General features: G+C 43.9%; 1 protein-coding gene and 1 long non-coding RNA gene across 7 annotated transcripts in view; both read left to right on the top strand.

Annotated features, from left to right (window-relative positions):
* DGCR2 (DiGeorge syndrome critical region gene 2) overlaps positions 1 to 9,929 on the top strand; it is a 67,846-nt gene extending 57,917 nt beyond the window's left edge. For all 6 annotated transcript variants that reach the window (XM_072983545.2, XM_078381670.1, XM_072983543.2 and 3 more), the window contains 3 exons: positions 2,432 to 2,584; positions 3,494 to 3,730; positions 5,388 to 9,929. In XM_072983545.2, coding sequence (XP_072839646.2) covers positions 2,432 to 2,584; positions 3,494 to 3,730; positions 5,388 to 5,629 — 632 coding nt within the window. In that variant the 3' untranslated portion in view covers positions 5,630 to 9,929. The remainder of the gene's footprint in view (positions 1 to 2,431; positions 2,585 to 3,493; positions 3,731 to 5,387) is intronic.
* A 1,206-nt stretch (positions 9,930 to 11,135) lies between these two features.
* Positions 11,136 to 12,118, top strand: LOC144584782 (uncharacterized). Its single transcript, XR_013539214.1, has 2 exons — positions 11,136 to 11,271; positions 11,402 to 12,118. It is a non-coding gene; the product is annotated as an uncharacterized LOC144584782 (long non-coding RNA).
* Positions 12,119 to 20,266: the final 8,148 nt, after the last annotated feature.

The raw sequence follows: 20,266 nt of genomic DNA, 5'->3' as shown, positions 1-20,266 counted from the left end.
TTTATTAGATCTCCGGAGAAAAATCAGAAGCCTCTCATGGCTGGCGTTTATCTCAAAAAGGTTAAGCCCTATATGACTCAGAGGAATATCTTGTACAATTTACTCCCACTTTTGCAATATTCCTTTAATTTCTTTGCCCCAATCAGGACAGATAAAACTGAATGTCCCAGAAAATCTCTCCTTCTCTTTTTATTCAGCAGACACATGCAAGCAGATAGAAATGTGTTATGTTGGTTTAAATCTACTGAATTATCTATTGAATATTCAAAAAAACGTATCTGTAAAAACTTAGTACAGTAGTACCGTGGTTTATGAATGCCTCGGTTAACGTAATTTTTGGTTTACGAACGGAAATCCATTGAAAATAATGCCTCAGTTTATGATTTTTTTCCCCGCAGTACGAAGCAAATTTCTCCAGGACGCATTGTGCCTGGAGATTTATAGCGCCAGCCTCGTTCCTATGGCAAACCCCATTTCGGTTTACGAATTTTTCACATTATGTAATGTCCCGGAGAACACATTAAATTCGTAAACCGAGGTACGCCTGTACAATGTTTTAGGAATTTAACTATAAAAACTTAATGAACTAAATGGAAAATGGAACTAACTACTCTAGCCAAATTTTAAAATGCTCCCATGAAAATCAGTATGGTGTTTAAGAAGACTAAAGTGTTACAGATACGTAATAAATAAAATATTGCAAGAGCATATTTTCTAAGTTATTAAAACTTTCAGTTAAGTCACATCTATGACTTTTAATAGAGTATGTTAAGACTAGAACACAAGTGATTATAAAATATTTCCCCACCCCCTGCCACAGTGGTTCCCTGACATCTTTATTCCTTACCTTGGCTATATTTTCTGGCTGTTATTTATACCCTTATCTCCTTCATCATCTGTCCACTTTCTGCAGGCCTTGGAGGTCCAGGGGCCAGGTGCACCAACAGAAATTTTATAGTTGGAATTTCTCTTGTTCCCTGCATCTCTTGTAATTAACAAGGGCTTGCACCTCAGAATCTGGCAGGCTGACACTATAGTGATAAACGTCATTGTCACGACTAAAATTTTGCAAAGTCTGGAAGAATAAAGGCTTGTAAAATAAAGGACCTGGTCCACCAAGGTCCTGTAAACCCAGAATACTGTTGCTACAGAGGGTTCAAGTTATAGGACCTGCAAACGATCTCTGGTCATTTTAACACATTGCAACATTTTTCCAATTACAAAAGAATTATTTCAGTACACTTTCAGTTCTCTCATGTCAGGCATGAAATTAATTCCTTTTGCTGGGCAGTGTTTATGTGCAGTGACTTTTTTCTTAAGTTTGACTGGATAACGGGATAATAGTTTTGCGGTGGCAGTTAGTAAACTGCAGTTTAAAACTCATTTTTTAAAGGACGTTCACATTCAGGGCTGTTTTTACACACACACACGCACTATACGTAAAACATTTCCCATCTTGACATCTGCTTATGTGGGAGTTGTGGCTATGAATGTGATTTGTAGTTTTGAGATGCTGCTTTGATCATGACTTCTGTAAAAAATGCTAGGTGCCTTATATTCAGCCTATTTGATGCCTTATTTTGTTGTCATGAACATATCTGAGTGGACAGGCTGTGCATCTTTCATTCTTTCGTTGGTTTGATACATTTTAATAAAAGCCTTTAAGAAATATTCATTTGCACCTGAGATTTGAGAAATACATTCGATGTCCGGATTTTGACTGCATTTATTTCTCCAGATCGAATTTCTTTATTGAACCCCCCCCATTGCCAAACATTTGACAACTCCAAAAACAGTGCCCATTATCACACTGAGGCAGTGAGGTGTCCTTCTTAAGCACATTTGGATTATATACAGATTTCCTCTTTTCCACCTACCCCCTTAATTTTCCCAATGGCTCAGTGCTCACCTCATTAGTTTTTCTCAGCCCTTTCTGATCTGTTAGCCAGATGTTTTGGATTTTAATTCCAGTCAGTTTCAGCCAGCATAGCCAGTGGCTAGGAAGGCTATATGAAACATCTAGAATAGAGGTCCCCAACCACCGATCCGCGGCCTGGTGCCGGTCCGTAGCCTGAGCTGGATCAGGCAGCAGAGACAGACCTACTGCCCCAGCACGCACTCACCTACGCACAGCTGATTTGCGCATGTGTACGCGCGCTTCAGCGGGCCTGTGTGAGCACGCATGCACCCACACAAGGGCCTTGCTGCCGTTTGTGTGTGCGCACGTTCATTTGTGTGTGTGTGAGAGCGCTCGTTTGCACGTGTGCATGAGCGTGGGGGGGTGCCCTGTCTTCCCTAGCCGGTCCATGGGATGAAAAAGGTTTGGGGACCCCTGTTCTAGAAGTCATCAGGTTGTAGAAGACTGGCCCACTGTATTTCTTGAAATACGTTGTCTACTGTCATAGAAACCGTTTCTGGTTCTCTTCCATAGATGGCAACAGTTTATTTGACTCCATGGCAAGTGGCATGCGCCTCATCGTGAGCTGCATCTCCTCTTTCCTGATTTTGTCTCTCTTGCTCTTCATGGTCCACCGGCTGCGGCAGAGGCGCAGGGAGCGCATTGAATCCTTGATTGGCGCAAACTGTGAGTAGCCTGACATTGTAGCTCCTCTTCATTTTCCCTTAGACTTGTGCAAAGGGAAGAGATGAGGATGAAGCCCAGTGGCCCTGCTCTACATTCCCCATAATCGATCTTCTCAGCCCCCTGCAAGTCAGGGCCTGAACTTGTCCAGTGGGAGCTGCCTAGTAAATTCGGATTTCTAGACTGTGCAGGTTCCAAAAAAGTAGCTGTGTTAGTCTTTCTTCAGCACATCGGCAAAAGAAAAGAAAAAAAGGGCAGCACCTTAGAGGGTAAGGCAGTATCTTAGAGACTACCAGTTTTATTATGATGTGAAGCAGGGAAGTGGGTTTTCGTCCGCTGAAGCTCACACAGTATTTTAAGTTGATATAACATTCTTTCTCTCTCCCCCCCCCTTCATTTTCTTTTGCCAATAAACTGTGTGAGAGGTCTTATACCAATTGAGAAGTTGCAGAAGTTAGTTTTCTAGAGCAGTGGTTCCTAACCTGAGGTAACCCAGATGTTCTTGAATTGCAACCCCCAGAACCCTGGCCAGCACATCTGGTGGCGAAGGCTTCTGGGAATTGCAGTCCAAGAACACCTGGGTTACCCAAAGTTGGGAACCATTGCTCTAGAGCATGGAGGGATTTGGGGGAGACCTTGGGAAGTCATAATTTCTCCTTACATGTTACCATCCTTAAAAATTAATTCATTTTTCTGCGTTACAAGCCCAAATTCTGCTTCCCAATCCAGCAGCAAACTGTGATTTGTGGCTGCTGCAGCAAACCATGGATTCTTTGCTTGGATAAGTTCAGTCTCAAGCCAGAATTCAACATACCAGAGGCTGGTTTATTGTTAAGATCCATAGCCTCTTGAATGTCAAGCTGGACTCCATGGCAATTTTGTGTGTGCATGTGTGTATTTTCTCTCCCACAGTGCACCACTTTAACTTGGGACGCAGGATGCCTGGTTTTGATTATGGGCCAGATGGTTTTGGAACTGGACTCACTCCACTGCATCTTTCGGATGACGGGGAGGGCGGAGCATTCCACTTCCACGACCCTCCTCCACCATACACCGCTTATAAATATCCAGACATTCAGCATCCGGATGACCCACCTCCTCCATACGAGGCTTCCATCAATCCAGATGGTATTCTTTGTACTTCACCAGGTATGTCATCACAGTGTTGCTATATAATATGAAAAAATTGCTAGAAAAAGACAAATGATAATCATGATAATTTGTGGAACAGAAATATTCATTGTAAATAGCCTGATGAAAGATTGCGGAAAAGTACAATAGGCCAAGAGCTATTTAGAAAGTGGTGCTTACTATATTTTTCTGTGTATAAGATGTCCCATATATAAGACACCCCCCTTCTAACCCAAAATTAAGAAATCTAAGCGGGGTTTAGCAAGTGGAGGGGAAAGCAGGGATCAAAGCATTGCAGGATTGCTTTGATCCCTGCTTTCCCCTACCAATTGTTTTTGTTCTCGCCTCAGCTTACTTCCGTGTATAAGATGACCCTCAATTTTTAGTCTAAAGATTTTAGACAAAAGTATCATCTTACACACAGAAGAATACGGTAAATGTTAGGTGTTGGCTAAGACTTTTAAAGCGACGTGGTGGCGCTGTGAGCTAAACCGCAGAAGCCTGTGCTTCAGGGTCAGAAGACCAAGCAGTTGTAAGATCGAATCCATGCGACGGAGTGAACGCCCGTCGCTTGTCCCAGCTCCCGCCAACCTAGCGGTTTGAAAGTATGCAAATGCAAGTAGATAAATAGGGACCACCTCGGTGGGAAGGTAACAGCTTTCCGTGTCTAAGTCGCACTGGCCATGTGACCACGGAAGATTGTCTTCAGACAAAACGCAGGATCTATGGCTTGGAAACGGGGATGAGCACTGCCCCCTAGAGTCGAACACGACTGGACAAAAATTGTCAAGGGGAACCTTTACCTTTAAGACTTTTAAAGGTAATCCTTTCACAGCAGGTTTTCAGGGCATTTGCTAATAGTTTTTTTTAAAGTGTAAATTACCAGTTGTTGCGGTCAGCTGTTTGTCAGTTTCCCCAGACTAGATGCACTGCCGCTCTGTTCCATTGTTTAGGTGTCTCAGTTATTTCCAGATCTCACTTTCTCCAAACAGGATGTGAATGGACAAACCCCTTATATATGAGATGCCTTTGGAGGAGCCAACATGAACAGCCTCCCACAATCTTGAATCCACATGTTTTGCATTTGAACTGACATGATCCATCAGTGGGACATAATCCCATTGGCTAGGTTCTTTGGGAGGGGGAGCAGTGGCAATTATGGTCTAGAACCTCTGGAAGACACCAGATGGAGGAAGGTTGAAGGTTGACCAAGACTACAAAGCTTCATTTCAGTCAAGGAACCCTAAATGACAGTATGCAAATAGGCATTACAATAGGACTCCTTTATCTTTGTGGAATTGGTTCCCCACACACATACCCCTGTGGATGCTGAAAAATGTAGATTATAGCAAGCACTATTATAATAGGAAATGATAGATAGATAGATAGATAGATAGATAGATAGATAGATAGATAGATAGATAGATAGATAGATAGATAGATAGATAGATAGATAGATAGATAGATAGATAGATAGATAGCATGGTCTCTGATGCCCTTTAGTAGCCAGCTCTGGTAATAACATCATAGAAATCTATATTTTGGGGATTTTTCTTTTAATATTTTCAGATTTTGGAGAAGTGAATCCGCAAATACTGATCCACGGGTAAGGGGGTCCTACTGCACACATTTTGGTATTTCTGGCTTCTGATTTCTCCTTGCCTTTCGTTTCTAGATGGAATCCATTCCCAACCAGGGCAGAACAATCAGCGGTCGCTAGGATCGGGCGACGCGTCTCCACCTCTCACAGAAGAGTCTCTTCCTCCTTCAATTGGCCCTTCTCCAGTTGAGCTGGAGGACTCTGCTGACAGCAGCACCCTTCTCGTACCACCCGACACACCCTTAAGCGAAAGCACACCGGCAGAGACCCTTACAGGCAGCCGCCACAGTCACTGTTCCCTGAATACCATTGTGTAAAGGAAAATGATGAACAGCTTCCCCCTCCCACCTTTACTGCCGGTCAGAAATAAATTTGAGCAACTCTTTGCACACCCGATGTACAGGCGGACACTAATCAGCAGACTGAACTTCAGAAATAAGCTCCCTTTTGGTTTTGAACACTACTTTTATGTTCCACTTTAGAATTCCGCCTCTTGGGTACTTTTTCATTCTGCTTAGGTTGCCCTCTTTAAGGAAGAAGAAAGAACAGACTTTGGAAGCTGTACTTATTCTAACGGTTATGGAGTAAGAGCAGAGGTTTTTTTTTTTTTAATTGCTTTTAAAGAAGAAAGCATGGGTCGCTTTTCAGTTGTCTGCTCTTTCTCCTTGGAAATCATGGAAGGGAAACCCATTGAATGAAGATCTTTTGGCTTTGGGGGCTTGTATGATTTGGGAGAAACAAGGGCTGAAAAAAGAAAGGTACGAATTGAGTGGCTGTCGTGGACTCTTTCCCTCTCCTCTGCCCGGTCACATTTATTGCTTGGGGGTGGAAGATTGGAATTGGGCTGTGCTTGGTTTCTCTTTGAAGTGAAGATATGAGTGACAACGGGGAAAAAAGTTGGGGGCACAGTGGTCATTGTCTTGAAAGGGGGACTGAGTAAGGGCTAAGGGATTTGTTGAAGACTTGGCTGTTTCTTAAAACCTCCGCACATGAGGTTCACAGCTAGTAACCCTCTTTGCCTAGCTGCAAAACTTGAAAGATCCTCACTCCAGTGGCTACAAATATACACGAGATTTTTAGGTACTAGAGTTTGAGAAGGAGAGGTGTGGGAATGACTCCCACATTTGGAAGGGAAACAAGTTGAGTAATTAGTCCAGTTGGATCAGGATGATCCTTCTTTCCAGTTCTAATTCTTCTTTTCAGTTCAAACGGCCAGGTTGATGTTGAAGCCTTGAAATTACAGATATAAAAATCAAGCGGTGAAAAGAATTGATGCTGGTTTAGGGCAAAGCAGTAGTGAAAATGGGTCTTAATAAAATTAGTCACCCCTGTCATCATGAGGTCGGATTTGAATTGAAGATGGCTTTCTTTTTCCCTGTCCATCTTGTTCCTTGACATTGATGGGGGTTATCAACAATTACCGGTTTGTGGGAGGCGAAATCAGTGCTCAAGATATAGCGAGGTACTTCTTTTGAAATTTGTCTGGATTCATCTCACCTTGCAGGTTGAAATGGTTAAGGAGAGCCTTCCCCCTCCCCAAGAGCTCCCTGAAAGGGGCTGTAAATATTGGAGAGATTCTGAATGGACTTGGAAAGAGTTGGCCCATTATTGCCCTGTTCCATATTTGGAGAATGAAGCCAAGTATAAACGGAAGAGGTTTGACTTCCTACCTTTGTCTGTGTGCTCCTATTGTCTTATGAAAGGCAAGTAAGCCTAGAGGGCCGGGAAAGAAACACAGCCTGTGGCAGGTTTTGGATTGGGTGCTGCTTTGAGTAGTTTTATAGGCAAGCAAGCTGGTTCTATCTTGAACATGGGGCACATTCCGATTTCAGCTGATGCACCCCCACCCCTTTTGTATTGGGCATCTTTTCCATATACGGTGGTGCCTCGCAAGATGATGTTAATTCGTTCCGTGAAAAATGCTGTCTTGTGAAAACATCGTCTTGCGAAACGCGGTTCCCCATTGGAATGCATTGAAATATATTTAATGCGTTCTAGTGGAAAAATTGTTGTCTTGCGAAAATTGTCCATAGAAAACATCGTCTTGCAGAACGCGGTTCCCCATTGGAATGCATTGAAATCTATTTAATGCGTTCCCATGGGGGGAAGATCGTTGTCTTGGGATAATCGTCCATAGGAAACATCGTCTTGCGAAGCGCAACAGCGATCGCAAAAACAAATCGTCTTGCGGATAAATCGTCCTGCGAGGCAGTCATCTCTACATGTTTGTAGAGCATTGACCCCCCCCCCCCCGTTGTGTCTTTGCGGGAAGCGTTGAGATTTATCCACTGCAAGGATTGTGTTTGTAAAGGAAGGGCTGTAGCCCAGTTGGGTGAAGCACTTGCTTTGTGTGCAGGTCTCAGCCTTTTGTCATTTCCAGGTTGGACAGGAAAAATCCCTTTATCTGAAATCCTGGCGAGCTGCTGCCACTCAAGAGTAAATGGGCCGGTAAGTGGTGCTCGGCTGCTCTGTAAGTTCCTGCACACAGATAATCCTTTGCCAACAATCATAGAGCAATCAGAGGAAAGGTTCAAGTGCAGCCATCGCTCTTCCATGCGAGGACATTCAGCAGTCAGTGCTAGGAGATCGTTGTTGGGAATTATGACAGAGGGAGCCATTTGTCGGCTCTGGGTAGACTCGCCCTGTTGCTTTTCTCATAGAAGCCAGTGGCTTTCTTCTCCCAAGGAAGAGGTATGCGGAGATCTGTCTTGTAAAATGGGCGTGGTGACCCTTTGGCCAAGGGGCCAAATCCAGCCTTCCCAAGACCTCGTGTTCCTCAGAAAGCCAGGCCCCTTTACCCATGATATCATCATTTGGCCTTTTATGGATCATATGCTTTTCTTGTCTGAAAAGGTTGAAATGCCTTTTCCCAAGACTTTCCTTATCAGCAGCTATAAATTCAAAGTGGGAGGATTTTTTTTTTTTGGCTGGCCTCTTTTCATTCAGCCCTGCCCACCACTGGAATTTAGTCCTTGAGAATTCCTCTGATAGGAAAGAAGCTCCCCAGCCTGGCTGCAAAAGGTCCTCATGTGTCATGAGCCCATGGTAGCCATAGGGAGCCAGATGTTTTTCCCCATGCAAGACACAGGTTTCCATCAATGTCCTCTGGAGAGCAGCAGAAACTGGCACACAGCTGTGGAGGAACGCCAGTGTTGTGGATTTTCTCTCTTTCCCCCCAGCCTCCACTAGCTGCTGTGTGCAGACAGCAAAGGGAGCTTTTGGAGGACTCGGCAGCCCTTTTTGCCTCATCCTCATAAAACCTGGAACAGCTGGACAGCTGTGTAGCCGGAGATGCTCGTTCAGCATCTGATACTGGGCATATCTGAAGTATGAAAAGAATAAAATAAAAGCGGGTTATGTGCATTTTAGCACACTCATAAGTTTTATACATTGTATGTACTGACTTATTTCTTTAGTTTTATATGTGTGAATTGGCGTGTGTGTGAGTGTGCGAGGTGCTGAGGGTGATCTCAAGTGAGCACGACAGCACTGTGATGTCCACGGTTGCAGCATCGGTTCTTGGATTAATCTCTGCAACAGATCTGTGAAAATAGGGGGATGTGCAGAGTCTGCTATAGGATAATAGTCTTTGAATAGCAAAATTCTCACGGGTTGGGTTTTAGTTGCTTTCTCTGGCATTAGATTTGAATGTTCATTTTGCTTTGATTTTCCTAAACGCAATAAGAAGTGGTGTCTGTGGGGAATGAGTGTGCTTACATCAAACCACCATTTGAAGAGGTCATCAGATGCAGACATTCCTGTATATTTTATCCCCATCTGCTGCCCTGCAGAGGCATTGCACTACCATGCTCATCATCCCTATTTTGGGATTGTGGGAGTTGTGGTCCAGTGCATCAGAGACACAAGGCTTGAGAAAGCTGTTCCTTGCAGTCGACTGCGTGAGTAGTTGTGTGTTTGTGTAGGGGGTGAAGGGTGGGTGGTACAGTCATTACAGTTCTTTTCCCCAACAGCAAACCTGTTCTTACCTGTTAAACTCATCAGTTGTATTTCTGTCACTTCTTGGGATGAGGTTGTTCTTTCGAGCAGCTTGCTCGGAACCTCAGTGATAATTGGTACCTTTTGTGTTGCACAATCCATTTTCTGTCCTGCTGGGCAGTCGCACTATGGTGCAAATGTTCCAATTTGTTTTAATCTCATTTTTAATGCTGGCTACCCCCCCCCACACACACACACATACACCTTTTTGGGGTATATGTAGTGTTGATTCAGCAGTAAAGGTTATGTAATACGTTTCAGTGGGTCACTGACTGCTGATGTCTGTCTTTTAACGGCTTATTTTATCATGTAAATTCAGTGATGCCTCGCAAGACGAAATTCATTCATTCCGCGAGTCATGTCGTAGTGCGAAATTTTTGTCTTGCGAAGCGCAGTACTAACGATTGTGCGATTTAAAATGAACCCTCAAAAATTTTTTAAAAATCATCTTTCGAAGCATGGCCACAGAAAAGTTCGTCTTGCGAGTCACCAAAAAAATCGCAAAATACTTTTATCTTGCGAGTTTTTCATTGCGTGAGGCATTCGTCTTGCAAGGCATCACTGTACCTTCTAGTGCTTCCTCTTGTCACCCTGTCTTACTAATACAAGACATCACCCCCAAGGCTTCAGGACAGAACCATCTGGTGGAAGGGAAAGTGTGCAGTTGACTTATTCTTACAATCAAATCAGTAGCAAGCGAGTTATGACATTCTTGTTGTGAATAATGATTCGGGAATGCTAACATTTGGTGTGGATGGTGGGCCTGTTTTTAGTACACTCCCCTGCCTCTCCAGCAGTGGCAACCTTTTTTTGCCTGCTCATCACAAGGTGCTGAAGGCCACACCATACATATAGCCACCATGTGGAAAGGACATTTAGTTTGGTAGCAGTAATGTTTACTGATGACAGTTGTATATGTTTGAATGGATCCATTGCCATGAAGAGAGATCGCGTGGTGAAGATTCCTTTTCCTCTCTCTCTCTCTTTTTGTGGGGTGGTAGCAAGTAGTCTAAAGCTACGTGTTTTAAACTCTCACTGGATACTGCTGGATAGCTTAGTGGCTTAGGTCTTTGGCTGTGGAGCCAGAGGTTGGGAGTTTGATTCCCCCATTGGGCTGAACTTGATGATCCAAAGGGTCTCTTCCAGCTCTGCAGTTCTAAGACTATTATTATTATAATTTTATTGCAAGCAGTCTGAATAGAGATGATAGGCTTCTAGTTTACCTTACAGCTAGACACACTAGGCTTACTCTGACCAAAGCTGAGCATCCAACATGCTACTCAATTTGAATGTGAGTTTTAAGCAGAGGCTGGAAACATAACCTTTTCTGACTACAGCTCCCGGACTCCCTCAGACAGCATGGCTGTCTTCAGGGTTCTGGGCGTTACAATTAAAAAAAAAAATTCTGAGTTCTGATGTCAATGGCATGCTTAAGTCTTTTGCTGAAATAGTTGAGGTTTCCTGCAAAGTTTTGTTCTCAGAGTTTGACTACAACTCCCATTGTCCCCAGATAAAGTGGCCAGGGAAGCCGGAATCTGACTGCTAAAAAAAATCCCAGGTTGAGAGAAGCTGGCTTCACGATTGGACCCTGATTATTTTCCTTGTTGCTCCCTTCAGTACTACATCATTGCGTGTTCGCCCCCCTCCCCCTCAATTCTATTTTGAACTATGAAGCTTGGGCATCATCTTTACCAAAATGCCGTGTGCTGTCTTGGATCTGTTTGCAACGGGCTTTTGTTCTTAATGGAAAAAGAGTTCTTAGCACTTTGTGAGCTCGGCCGCCTTCGGTTTCAGCGATGTCCCCTTGAATAGAATGGCCAGATGTTCAGAAACTCCTTCAGCAGTGTGATGAGGTGCTAGGTCCAAGCCCTGCAACTGGAGCTGACCTGTATTGAACCAGGATATTATTGGCTGTCATCTATGAACCAGTAGGTGCCACAAGGCAATTTGGACTGAGCGGGTGGTTTAGGGCAGTGGTCCCCAACCTTGGGCCTCCAGATGTTCTTGGACTTCAACTCCCAGAAATCCTGGCCAGCAGAGGTGGTGGTGAAGGCTTCTGGAAGTTGTAGTCCAAGAACATCTGGAGGCCCAAGGTTGGGGACCACTGATCTTAGGGGAAGTGAGCCGGGGTGCTGAGCAACTAAAAAAACCAAGTGACGGTAACAAGAGAAACGCAACACTGATTTAATATAGTGAGCTCCTTGCCATGAATTTCATTTTATTACAATCAAGCCTGATTTTGACTTCTGTGTGTTGAAATAAATGTTTCCTTTGTATGAACTGTGCAGGCAGTGTGCGCACTAGTGCGCATGTGTATGCGTGCCAGTGTGTGTTCTATTTCGATGTATCCGAGGATAGTCTTATTTTGGTACGGAGGTAGAGTTCCTGTTCTCGGTGGGGACCTGGATTTTGTTCCTAAAATATATTTTGTATTGAGAAGTATGTTCTGTGCAATTCCGATTCCTTTCTTTCTTGGGTTTTCTTTTAACCAAGTGGATCTCGTGCCCACATGAATCGTCAGGCTGGACTCTGATCTGCCCCCTTCCTTTTTTTGGAGAGTGAAGAATGGGCATTGCCAGCCAACTGTGACTGAGTGCAGGAGGACGTTAGCAAGACATGGAGGGTAGGGTCATTTGCACAGAGCGCTGGTATGATTGGGAGGTCTTAACTTTCCCAAATAGATTTGGTGGGCAGCTCCGTTTTGTTGTTGTTGGGTTTTTTTAAAATTAAAGCTGATTTCTTCTTGTAGGAAGAACCTCTTCAGACATTCCCATAGTCCATTTGGGATATAAGTCAGTAGTCAAGTAAAACGTTTTTGGTATCAAAGAACCCAGGTTCAGTCACCTGGCATCTCCAGATGAATAAACTTACTAGACTTCAGGCTGAAAGCCGGGACAGCTGACACCAGGCACTGGTAGACCAAGGCAGAGAAATCCATCTACAGTGGTACCTCGACTTAAGAACTTAATCCATTTTGGAACGGCGTTCATACATCGAAAAGTTCGTAAGTCGAAGTACCATTTTCCATTGAAATGCATGGGAATGGAATTAATCTGTTCTAGCATTTCAAAAAAAAATTACCTTTGGAGGTCTTAAAGGGCTTTCTTCCCGACATCAGAGGAAGCCGTTTGAGACTTCCGAAGGTAAAAAGGCAGGGAGAAAGGGCTGGAAATTCGAATTTCCTGCCCTTTCTCCCTGCCTTTTTGCCTTCGGAGGTCTCAAAGTGCTTCCTGTGATGTTGGGGGGAAAGCCCTTTGGGACCTCCGAAGGCGCCGTTTGCTCCGTTCACAAAAAATGGCATTGACTTGCAAACGGAGCCTCGACCTCGTTTGTAGGTCGAGGCTCCATTTGCAAGTCGGTGCCAATTTTTGCGAGCGGAGCTGTTCGTAAATTGAAAAGATCGTATGTAGGGACGTTTGTAAGTCGAGGGTTCACTGTATTTCTGTCCTCCCAAAGATGTTTCTGGATTCCTGCTCCCATTATCCCTGACTGTTTGAGTTGAAATGGGAGTCCCAAAAGCCACATATTGGGTGGAGGCACCGGTTCCCCATCCCCGCTGTACACAATACTGGGCTAGCTAGATGGACCAATAATCTGACTTTACGGAAAGCAGCTCCCAATGTTCAGATTTTATTACTGTGGTTTTCTTTTCTTTTTTGTAGGTGGAATGCCAGATTTCCTGTATGCGTGGGAGGTGTGGGGTGTGCGTGCGTGTGTGAGTATGAACATGTGGCTGCGCATGCACATGCAGGCATGCAAGGCAACCAACTGGACACACGGCTTTTTTTTTCCTTTTGGAAAATTTGTTCAGCCTAGGCTGTATCTGCAGACCTGAACCCCCCCCCCCCCTTCCCGGACCTCCCGTGTCGTTGACTTGTGACTGAATTTAACTGTGGCGGTGTGTGTAAAAAGATTTTGATATTCCATGAAATAATATGTAGAAATGAAATTTGATACTGTTATAATTTGGTCCCTATGACATTTTGCGTTTTAATGTTTTGATCTCTCTCTTTTTTTTAAGAAGATGGTGGAGGAGGGTGGGATTAGGTGGGGTGACACTAATCTTTTATTTTTCTCAAGACGCTGTGAGAGACATTACATCCAAATGCCAAATAAATTGTGTCCGGTAAAGAGGGACCTGCCTTTCTCTGTGTCTTTTTTTCCTTTTAAGAAAGGTGTGAAGCGCCTGGGTTTCTCAGCTCAGCTCTGCAGCTGAGAGGAATTACTGTATCTGGCACAGTTTTAAATATCTGGTTAAAATTCTTCTTTTTGTTTTGTTGGCTATATAGTAGAAATACAGAGATCCACAGAGGAGAAAAGTTACAAGTTCCCCAGATAATCCGCCCCTTTCTCATTCACTGGTACTTAAAGTTTCAACAACTCACTACAAGACATTTGTAGGAGAAAGAATAAAAACATTTCTTTACTTACAGTTGTGAACAGACCAACAGCAAACTAACAAACTGCCACCAACAGACTACAGAGAGGAAAAGGAAAACTCAGCAGAGAAGCAGAAGGGAATGCAGGTCAGAAAAATCCCACCCAGCCAAACAAACCACATGGAACAGTAGGCGAGAGTCAACTAAAAGTCCACCAAAATCAAGGATAGTATCTGTTATGTAGTCACTGACAATACTGGCTATCAAGGTGGCTAGATCGAGGGCATTGAGGCAGCTGGTCTAGTACTGCTTGAACCTTATTCTGTGACACGTTGGATAACTGCAATTGCAAAAAATAACGGGGACATCTTTAAAATTCGAGATGGAAATAAAAGACGCGGAACTCAGCACTGTGGATTATCCAACTCAGACCAACTTATTTCAATTTCAATTCCAGCAACAAGAGAGAGAGAGAAGTAAATAACCTTGTTTCATTCTCCTGACGTCACTTCGATTCAGCTGCATTTGTCCTATATGCTAGTTTGCTACCGTGGAGAGTGTCGTGCTATGCCCCTTGTCTTCCTGCAGAGGGCAGTAGCTGCAAGTAGAACCTTAAAGATGAGAAGGAAATACATGGATGTCACATTTCTCTGCTAAAATGCCCATTGTGTATTTAATATTTCTGAAGTTTCCCATTTTTTGAGAGCAGAGCGTGCACAAAACCACATGCACATTTGAAAAAAGTGCACATTTTTTTAAAATGGGAGGTTTATATACAAAAGTTGTAAAAATGCACCCAATAAGGGTGCAATTTGAAAACTGCAAGTCATTTAAACCAGTTATGTGCAAATAAACTAGTTGCAGATGTAAGGAGTTTGTTTCGATTGCCCTTGTTAAAAAACCCTTTTTCATCTTTGTCAGGATGCAGTGAGCCCAACTTTTGTTAATTTGTAGTTTACTGGAGCTGACATTTCCAAGGTCAACTGCTGAAAAGATGTGAAACGCCAACCATTGATACTGAAATAAATTTGAAGCAGCAGCAGCAACCATAAAAATACAGAAACAAAACAGTTAAAAACAGAAATGAAAACCGTAGTAGAATAGAAAATGGCTAAAAATAAAATTACCCATTAAAAGCCCGGGAGGAAGATGAAAGATAAAACTGAAGTTATTACTGGACATAGAATACTGTGTAAGCCCAAGATAGTACTTCTTGGTTTATGAAAAAAATCAAATTTTGGCTGAAGTCTGATGTACAGCCAATTGCACCTGTTTACTATACAGCTGCCAGAACAGAAAACTCTGAGGGTCTGGGGCATTGTTGATGCTGACCCTTGCAGATGATGGTCTCCGACCCCCCCCCTTCCCCATGTCAATAGTTGGCACAGGGGCATGAAATTGGTTTTCTAAATCTAAATGCCCCCTTGGATCGCTTTTTTTATAGGAAAGGAATCCCTTTTTTTTAAAGGAGCAGGAAATGATTGACCAGCCATTCCTGGTTTCCAGAAAGCGTCCTTTCTATCCTCCTCAACACCCAAGTAAAAAGTGAAATTACATTAATTCTATTTATGGGGAAATAGCACCCCCCAGAGGTTTTGGGGGTTTGTCTTTTGGGATTCAGTTGCCCTCTGGTTGGGTGTGTGTACAAATATCTCACATGCCAAATGTCACCCAACCTTTCTTTAAAACCCTCCCAATAAATTTAGACAGCTGGGAGAAGACATAAGCCTTGTTCAAGCATCCCGAGAGGGGTTTATAGGGAAGGGTCAGCAGCGGTAGAGTTTTAGCCCCTTCCTGCTAATTGCTATTGCCATGTGAAGAACAACAAGCCAAAGAGGAGTCAGCTTCCATGCAATGGGGAACCTTCATCTTTCAGGGCCTTCAATCACACGGAAATACCATGTGTAGTTGATGCTTCCACTTTCAGATAGTTCCTCATAATGGGAATGCTGAAAGGTGGCAGCCAGGGCTAAGCCAGTCCTTGCTCACACTGTCAACCCTTAAAAAAAAAAAAAGGAGTTCCAGGAATTTTTGTTGCTGAACACCTGAGTAGGGTTAGGATGGATGGCTTATGCCCCACAAAGCAAAAACCGAAGCGTGCTGCTTATATACCGCCCCATAGCGCTTCAAGCACTCTCTGGGCGGTTTACAATTAATTATGCAGGCTACACATTGCCCCCCCCCCAGCAAGCTGGGTACTCATTTGACCGACCTCGGAAGGAGAGAAGGCTGAGTCAACCTTGAGCCGCTACCTGGGATTGAACCCCAGGTCGTGAGCACAGTTTTGGCTGCAGTACAGCGGTTTAACCGCTGTGCCACGAGGCTCACAACCAGAGGAATCTGTGAGCTCTGCTCAAGCATTCATAGGATCATAGAATAAATTGAGAAGGAGGGGCCCCCAAAGGCCATCGAGTCCAGCCCCTTGCTCAAATCAGAAATCCAAATCAAAGCAGATCTGAGAGAGGGTTGTTCAATTTCTCTTGAATGCCTTCAGTGGTTCCATTATCATACTGCTCTAACAGTTAATATGTTTTTCCTGTTATTCAGCGTAAATCTGGCCTCCTGTACAAGGGGGTGCTGACAAGTATTGAGCCTTTCCCAGAAAAAACTGAGCTAGGAAGCTGTAACTGCCACACTATTCTACCTATTCCCCCAGGAAGTCAATGCACTTGCGACATCTGTCCTGAAGCTTCTTAAGTCCTGCAAATAAAATTCTTCCGACTGCTGGTGTAGCCACTCATTTGCAGCATTAGTTGCCTCCAGAACACTCCCAAATTGTTGTCCCGTTAGGTGTTTTTTGAGTTTGGGGAACAGATAATCGTCAGTAGGAGCCAGGTCGGGAGAATAGGGTGGATGGGGCATCACTTGAAAGCCTAAGGACGTCCGTTTTGCCATTGTTTCACCTGCAGTGTGACAAGGTGTCGTGCAACAGGATGACACCTTTGGAGAGCTTTCCTCGATGTTTTTCCTTGATGTCTTGCCTCAACTTCATCAATAAAGCACAGTAATATTTTGCATTGATGGTTGAACCCTGTTGGAGGTAGTCCACCAGCAACACTCCCTTCTTATCCCCAAAAACTGTTGCCATCTGTTTCTGCACCGAACTTTGCACTCGAAACTTCTTTGCCCTGGGGGAACTGTGCCTCCATTCCTTAGACTGTTCCTTCGTCTCAGGATCATAACAGTAGATCCATGTCTCATCACCAGTTACTAGTTTGCCCTGAAAATCTGACTCATTTCTTGCCAAATGTTTCAGAACAGCCACCGATGATTCCACACATTTCCTCTTTTGTTCGGTTGTCAAAAGTTTGGGGATCCACTTTGCTGCCAGCTTTCTCATTTCCAAGTCGTCGTGGATAATGGCACCAACTCTCTCATGTGATATTTTCAGATATATAGCAATAGTTTTGGCTGATATTCGGCGGTCCTCCATGATCATGTCATGGATGGCTTTCACATTTGCACGCACAGAGACAGAAACAGGCCTTCCACTGGGTTTCTCGCTTTCAACACTGAAATGGCCAGTTTTAAAATTGACAACCCAACATTTAAGTGGTGCATATGAAGGGCCACTGTCACCCATAGTTTGTGACATTTCATCATGGATCTGCTTTGCACCTTTCCCTTGGAGAAACAGAAAGTTGATTATGGTCCTATGCTCTTCCACATTGAACATTTCTGGAGGTGCTGCCATGTTGACTTTGGACCTGAACATGAAAGATAAGTTAAAATCATAGGTAGCTGATTTTTGCACCATTGAATATAGACAAATTGGCCAATACACCCTGCAATTTATTAGCTTCCTAGCTCATTTTTTTCTGGGAAAGGCTCAATACTTATCAGTACCCCCTCGTAGCTTGAGCCCATTATTACATGTCCTGCGCTCTGGATGACCGAGAACAGATCTTGTCCCTCCTCTGTATGAATACATTTTAAGCATTTGAAAAATGCTATTCTGTCTCCCCATAGTTTTCTTTTTTCAAGGTTAAACATACCTAGTTCTTCCAGCCTTTCCTCCTAGGGTTTGGCTTCCAGTCCCCTGATCATCCTTGTTGCCCTTCTCTGAGCTTGCTCCAGTTTTAGACACAGGTTGATCTGACTGGGAGCACAGGGAGAATTTAAGCCCACTGTCCTGCCTGTCAGGGGAGGAAAGCTGCTGCTAAGTGAAGAAACCCCTCCATGCATTCCAGGAACACTGAAAAAAATCACCCCGAGAACTTCTGTGAATTCAAACTCAGCCGTCAGGCTATGAGAAAATTTCTCACCTTTCTACTCAAGAGCAGCTCAATGATGTGGCTTCTTGGGTTTTGGAAACGTGCGTCTTTTGCAACTTGACACAGATTGGACCTACAAAATGCAGGGTGTAAACCTTGCGGATACAGTGGTGCCTTGCATTACGACGTTAATTCATTCCAGCGAAATTGCTGTAGAATGAAAACGTAATGCGAAAATAAAAAGCCAATTGAAACGCATTAAAACCCATTTAATGTGTTCCAATGGGCTGGAAACTCACTGTCCAGCGAAGATCTTCCATAGGGCGGCCATTTTCGGTGCCTGCGCAGCGAGGAATCCGTCCCAGAAAACAGCGGGGACCCATTTTATTTACCCGGTGGCCATTTTGAAACCGCCGATCAGCTGGAGGAAAATAGTCGTTTTGTGAAGAATCGGTTCCTGAAGCAGGGAACCGATCGTCGCAAAGCGAAAAAAACGCATTCAGACCATCATTTTGCGATCGCAATTGCGATCGCAAAAAGATAGCTGTAATGCGTTTTTGTCATAATGCGGGGCAATCGTAAAGCGAGGCACCACTGTAAATGATTGCATGGAAAGTAGTCCATGGTTAAAATCTTTTTAATTTTTGAAGCAGCAAATGAAGTAGCCCCACGAGCTAGTTTGTAGCCCAGTTGCTCCCAAAGAAGATGGGAATCCTGTCCCCATCTCTGGGTCACTTTGGCTGTTGCACTGCTGATACAATTGTGCTTGTTTGCAAGAAGCCAATGATGACATCACACTCTACTGGCAATGCTAAGCAAGCCCATGAATTACTAGATAGAAGGCCAGTCCTTGGTTCCTTTGTATCGCCTCTTAACACAGCAGTTATTGTTCAGGCAGTTCAGCCTATGCATCAGTTATCAGTATCCTTTTATAGCTGCATATGAATCTGCCCAGTTGGAGAGTTTCCCACCTCCAGTTTGTATCCTGTTAAAACTATGACTCTGGGGGATTTATATAAATTTTAGCCACTAGAATGTCCCTTTGTGAACACAAGGAAACATTGGTTGGATCAGATCTATAGCCCTTTCACTCCAAGATTATGTTTTCAAGGGGTATAGTTGTGGTTCTCAAACAGAGTACAGTGGCGCCTCACATTGCAACGTTAATTCGTTCTGCAAAAATCACTGTTGAACGAAAACGTCACAATGCGATATTAAAAAGCCCATAGAAATGCATTAAAACCTGATTAATGCGTTCCTATGGGCTTAAAACTCACCGTTCAACGAAGATTGTCGCAAAACAGCACTCGCTAAGTGAGGCACCACTGTACATCAGAAGCTGTCTTCTACTGAGTCAGATCCTTGCTCCATTTAGGCCAGAATTGTCATTTCTGACTGGCAGCCTAGAGTCATAGAATAATGGAGTGGTAAGGGGCCTATAAGACCATCAAGTCTAACCCCCTGCTCAATGCAGGAGTCCAAATCTAAGCAGATCTGACAGAGGGTTGTCCAATTTTCTCTTGAATGCCTTCAGCATTTGAGCAGTTACCACCTCCCAAAGCAATTGATTCCATTGTTGTACTGCTCTAACAGTTAGGAAGTTTTTCTTGATATTAAGCCTCAATCTGAGTTCCTGTAGCATGAGCCCATTATTACATGTCCTGCGCTTTGGGATGATTGAGAACAGATCCTGCCCCTCTTCTATATGACTACGTTTCAAGTATTTGAAGAGTACAGTTATATTTCCCCTTAGCCTTCTTTTCTCAAGGCTAAACGTGCCCATGTCTTCCAGTCTTTCCTCAGAGGTTTCCAGTCCCCTGATCATCCTTGTTGCCTTCCTCTGAACCTGCTCCAGTTTGTTAGCATCTTTCTTGAAGTGTGGTGTACAGTACACAGTACAGTGGTGCCCCGCTTGACGCTTAAACCCCATGACGTCGAAATCACTTTATGATGAGTTTTTTGCAATCGCAAAACGATGGTTCCAATGGTTTATTTTTCACTTGACATCGATTAGGAGCCTGCTTTGCAAACCGTTTGTTCGCTAAATGATGTTTTTTCCAGCTCTGCAAAATAGCTTCTCTTCGTAAAATGGCTTCCCTCCCTTCTCAAAATGGCTGCTTTCCGGACCCCTGCTTCGGAAGACAGCGATTTTAAACAGCTGACCGGCGGTTCTCTATGGGCAATCTTCGCTGGACGATGAGGTATTTCCCCATCGGAACGCATTGACTGGTTTTCAATGCATTCCAATGGGGTTTTTCCGCTAGACGATGATTTTGCTTAACAGCGGTTTTCCTGGAACGGATTATCGTCGTCAAGCGGGGCACCACTGTACTCTAGATGAGATCTAACCAGGGCTGAATAGAGG

This window comes from Pogona vitticeps, chromosome 14 (assembly GCF_051106095.1).
Source record: "Pogona vitticeps strain Pit_001003342236 chromosome 14, PviZW2.1, whole genome shotgun sequence".
Taxonomy (NCBI): domain Eukaryota; kingdom Metazoa; phylum Chordata; class Lepidosauria; order Squamata; family Agamidae; genus Pogona; species Pogona vitticeps.
The sequence above is the reverse complement of the archived record's forward strand: the minus strand, read 5'-3'. Positions and strand labels throughout refer to the sequence as shown.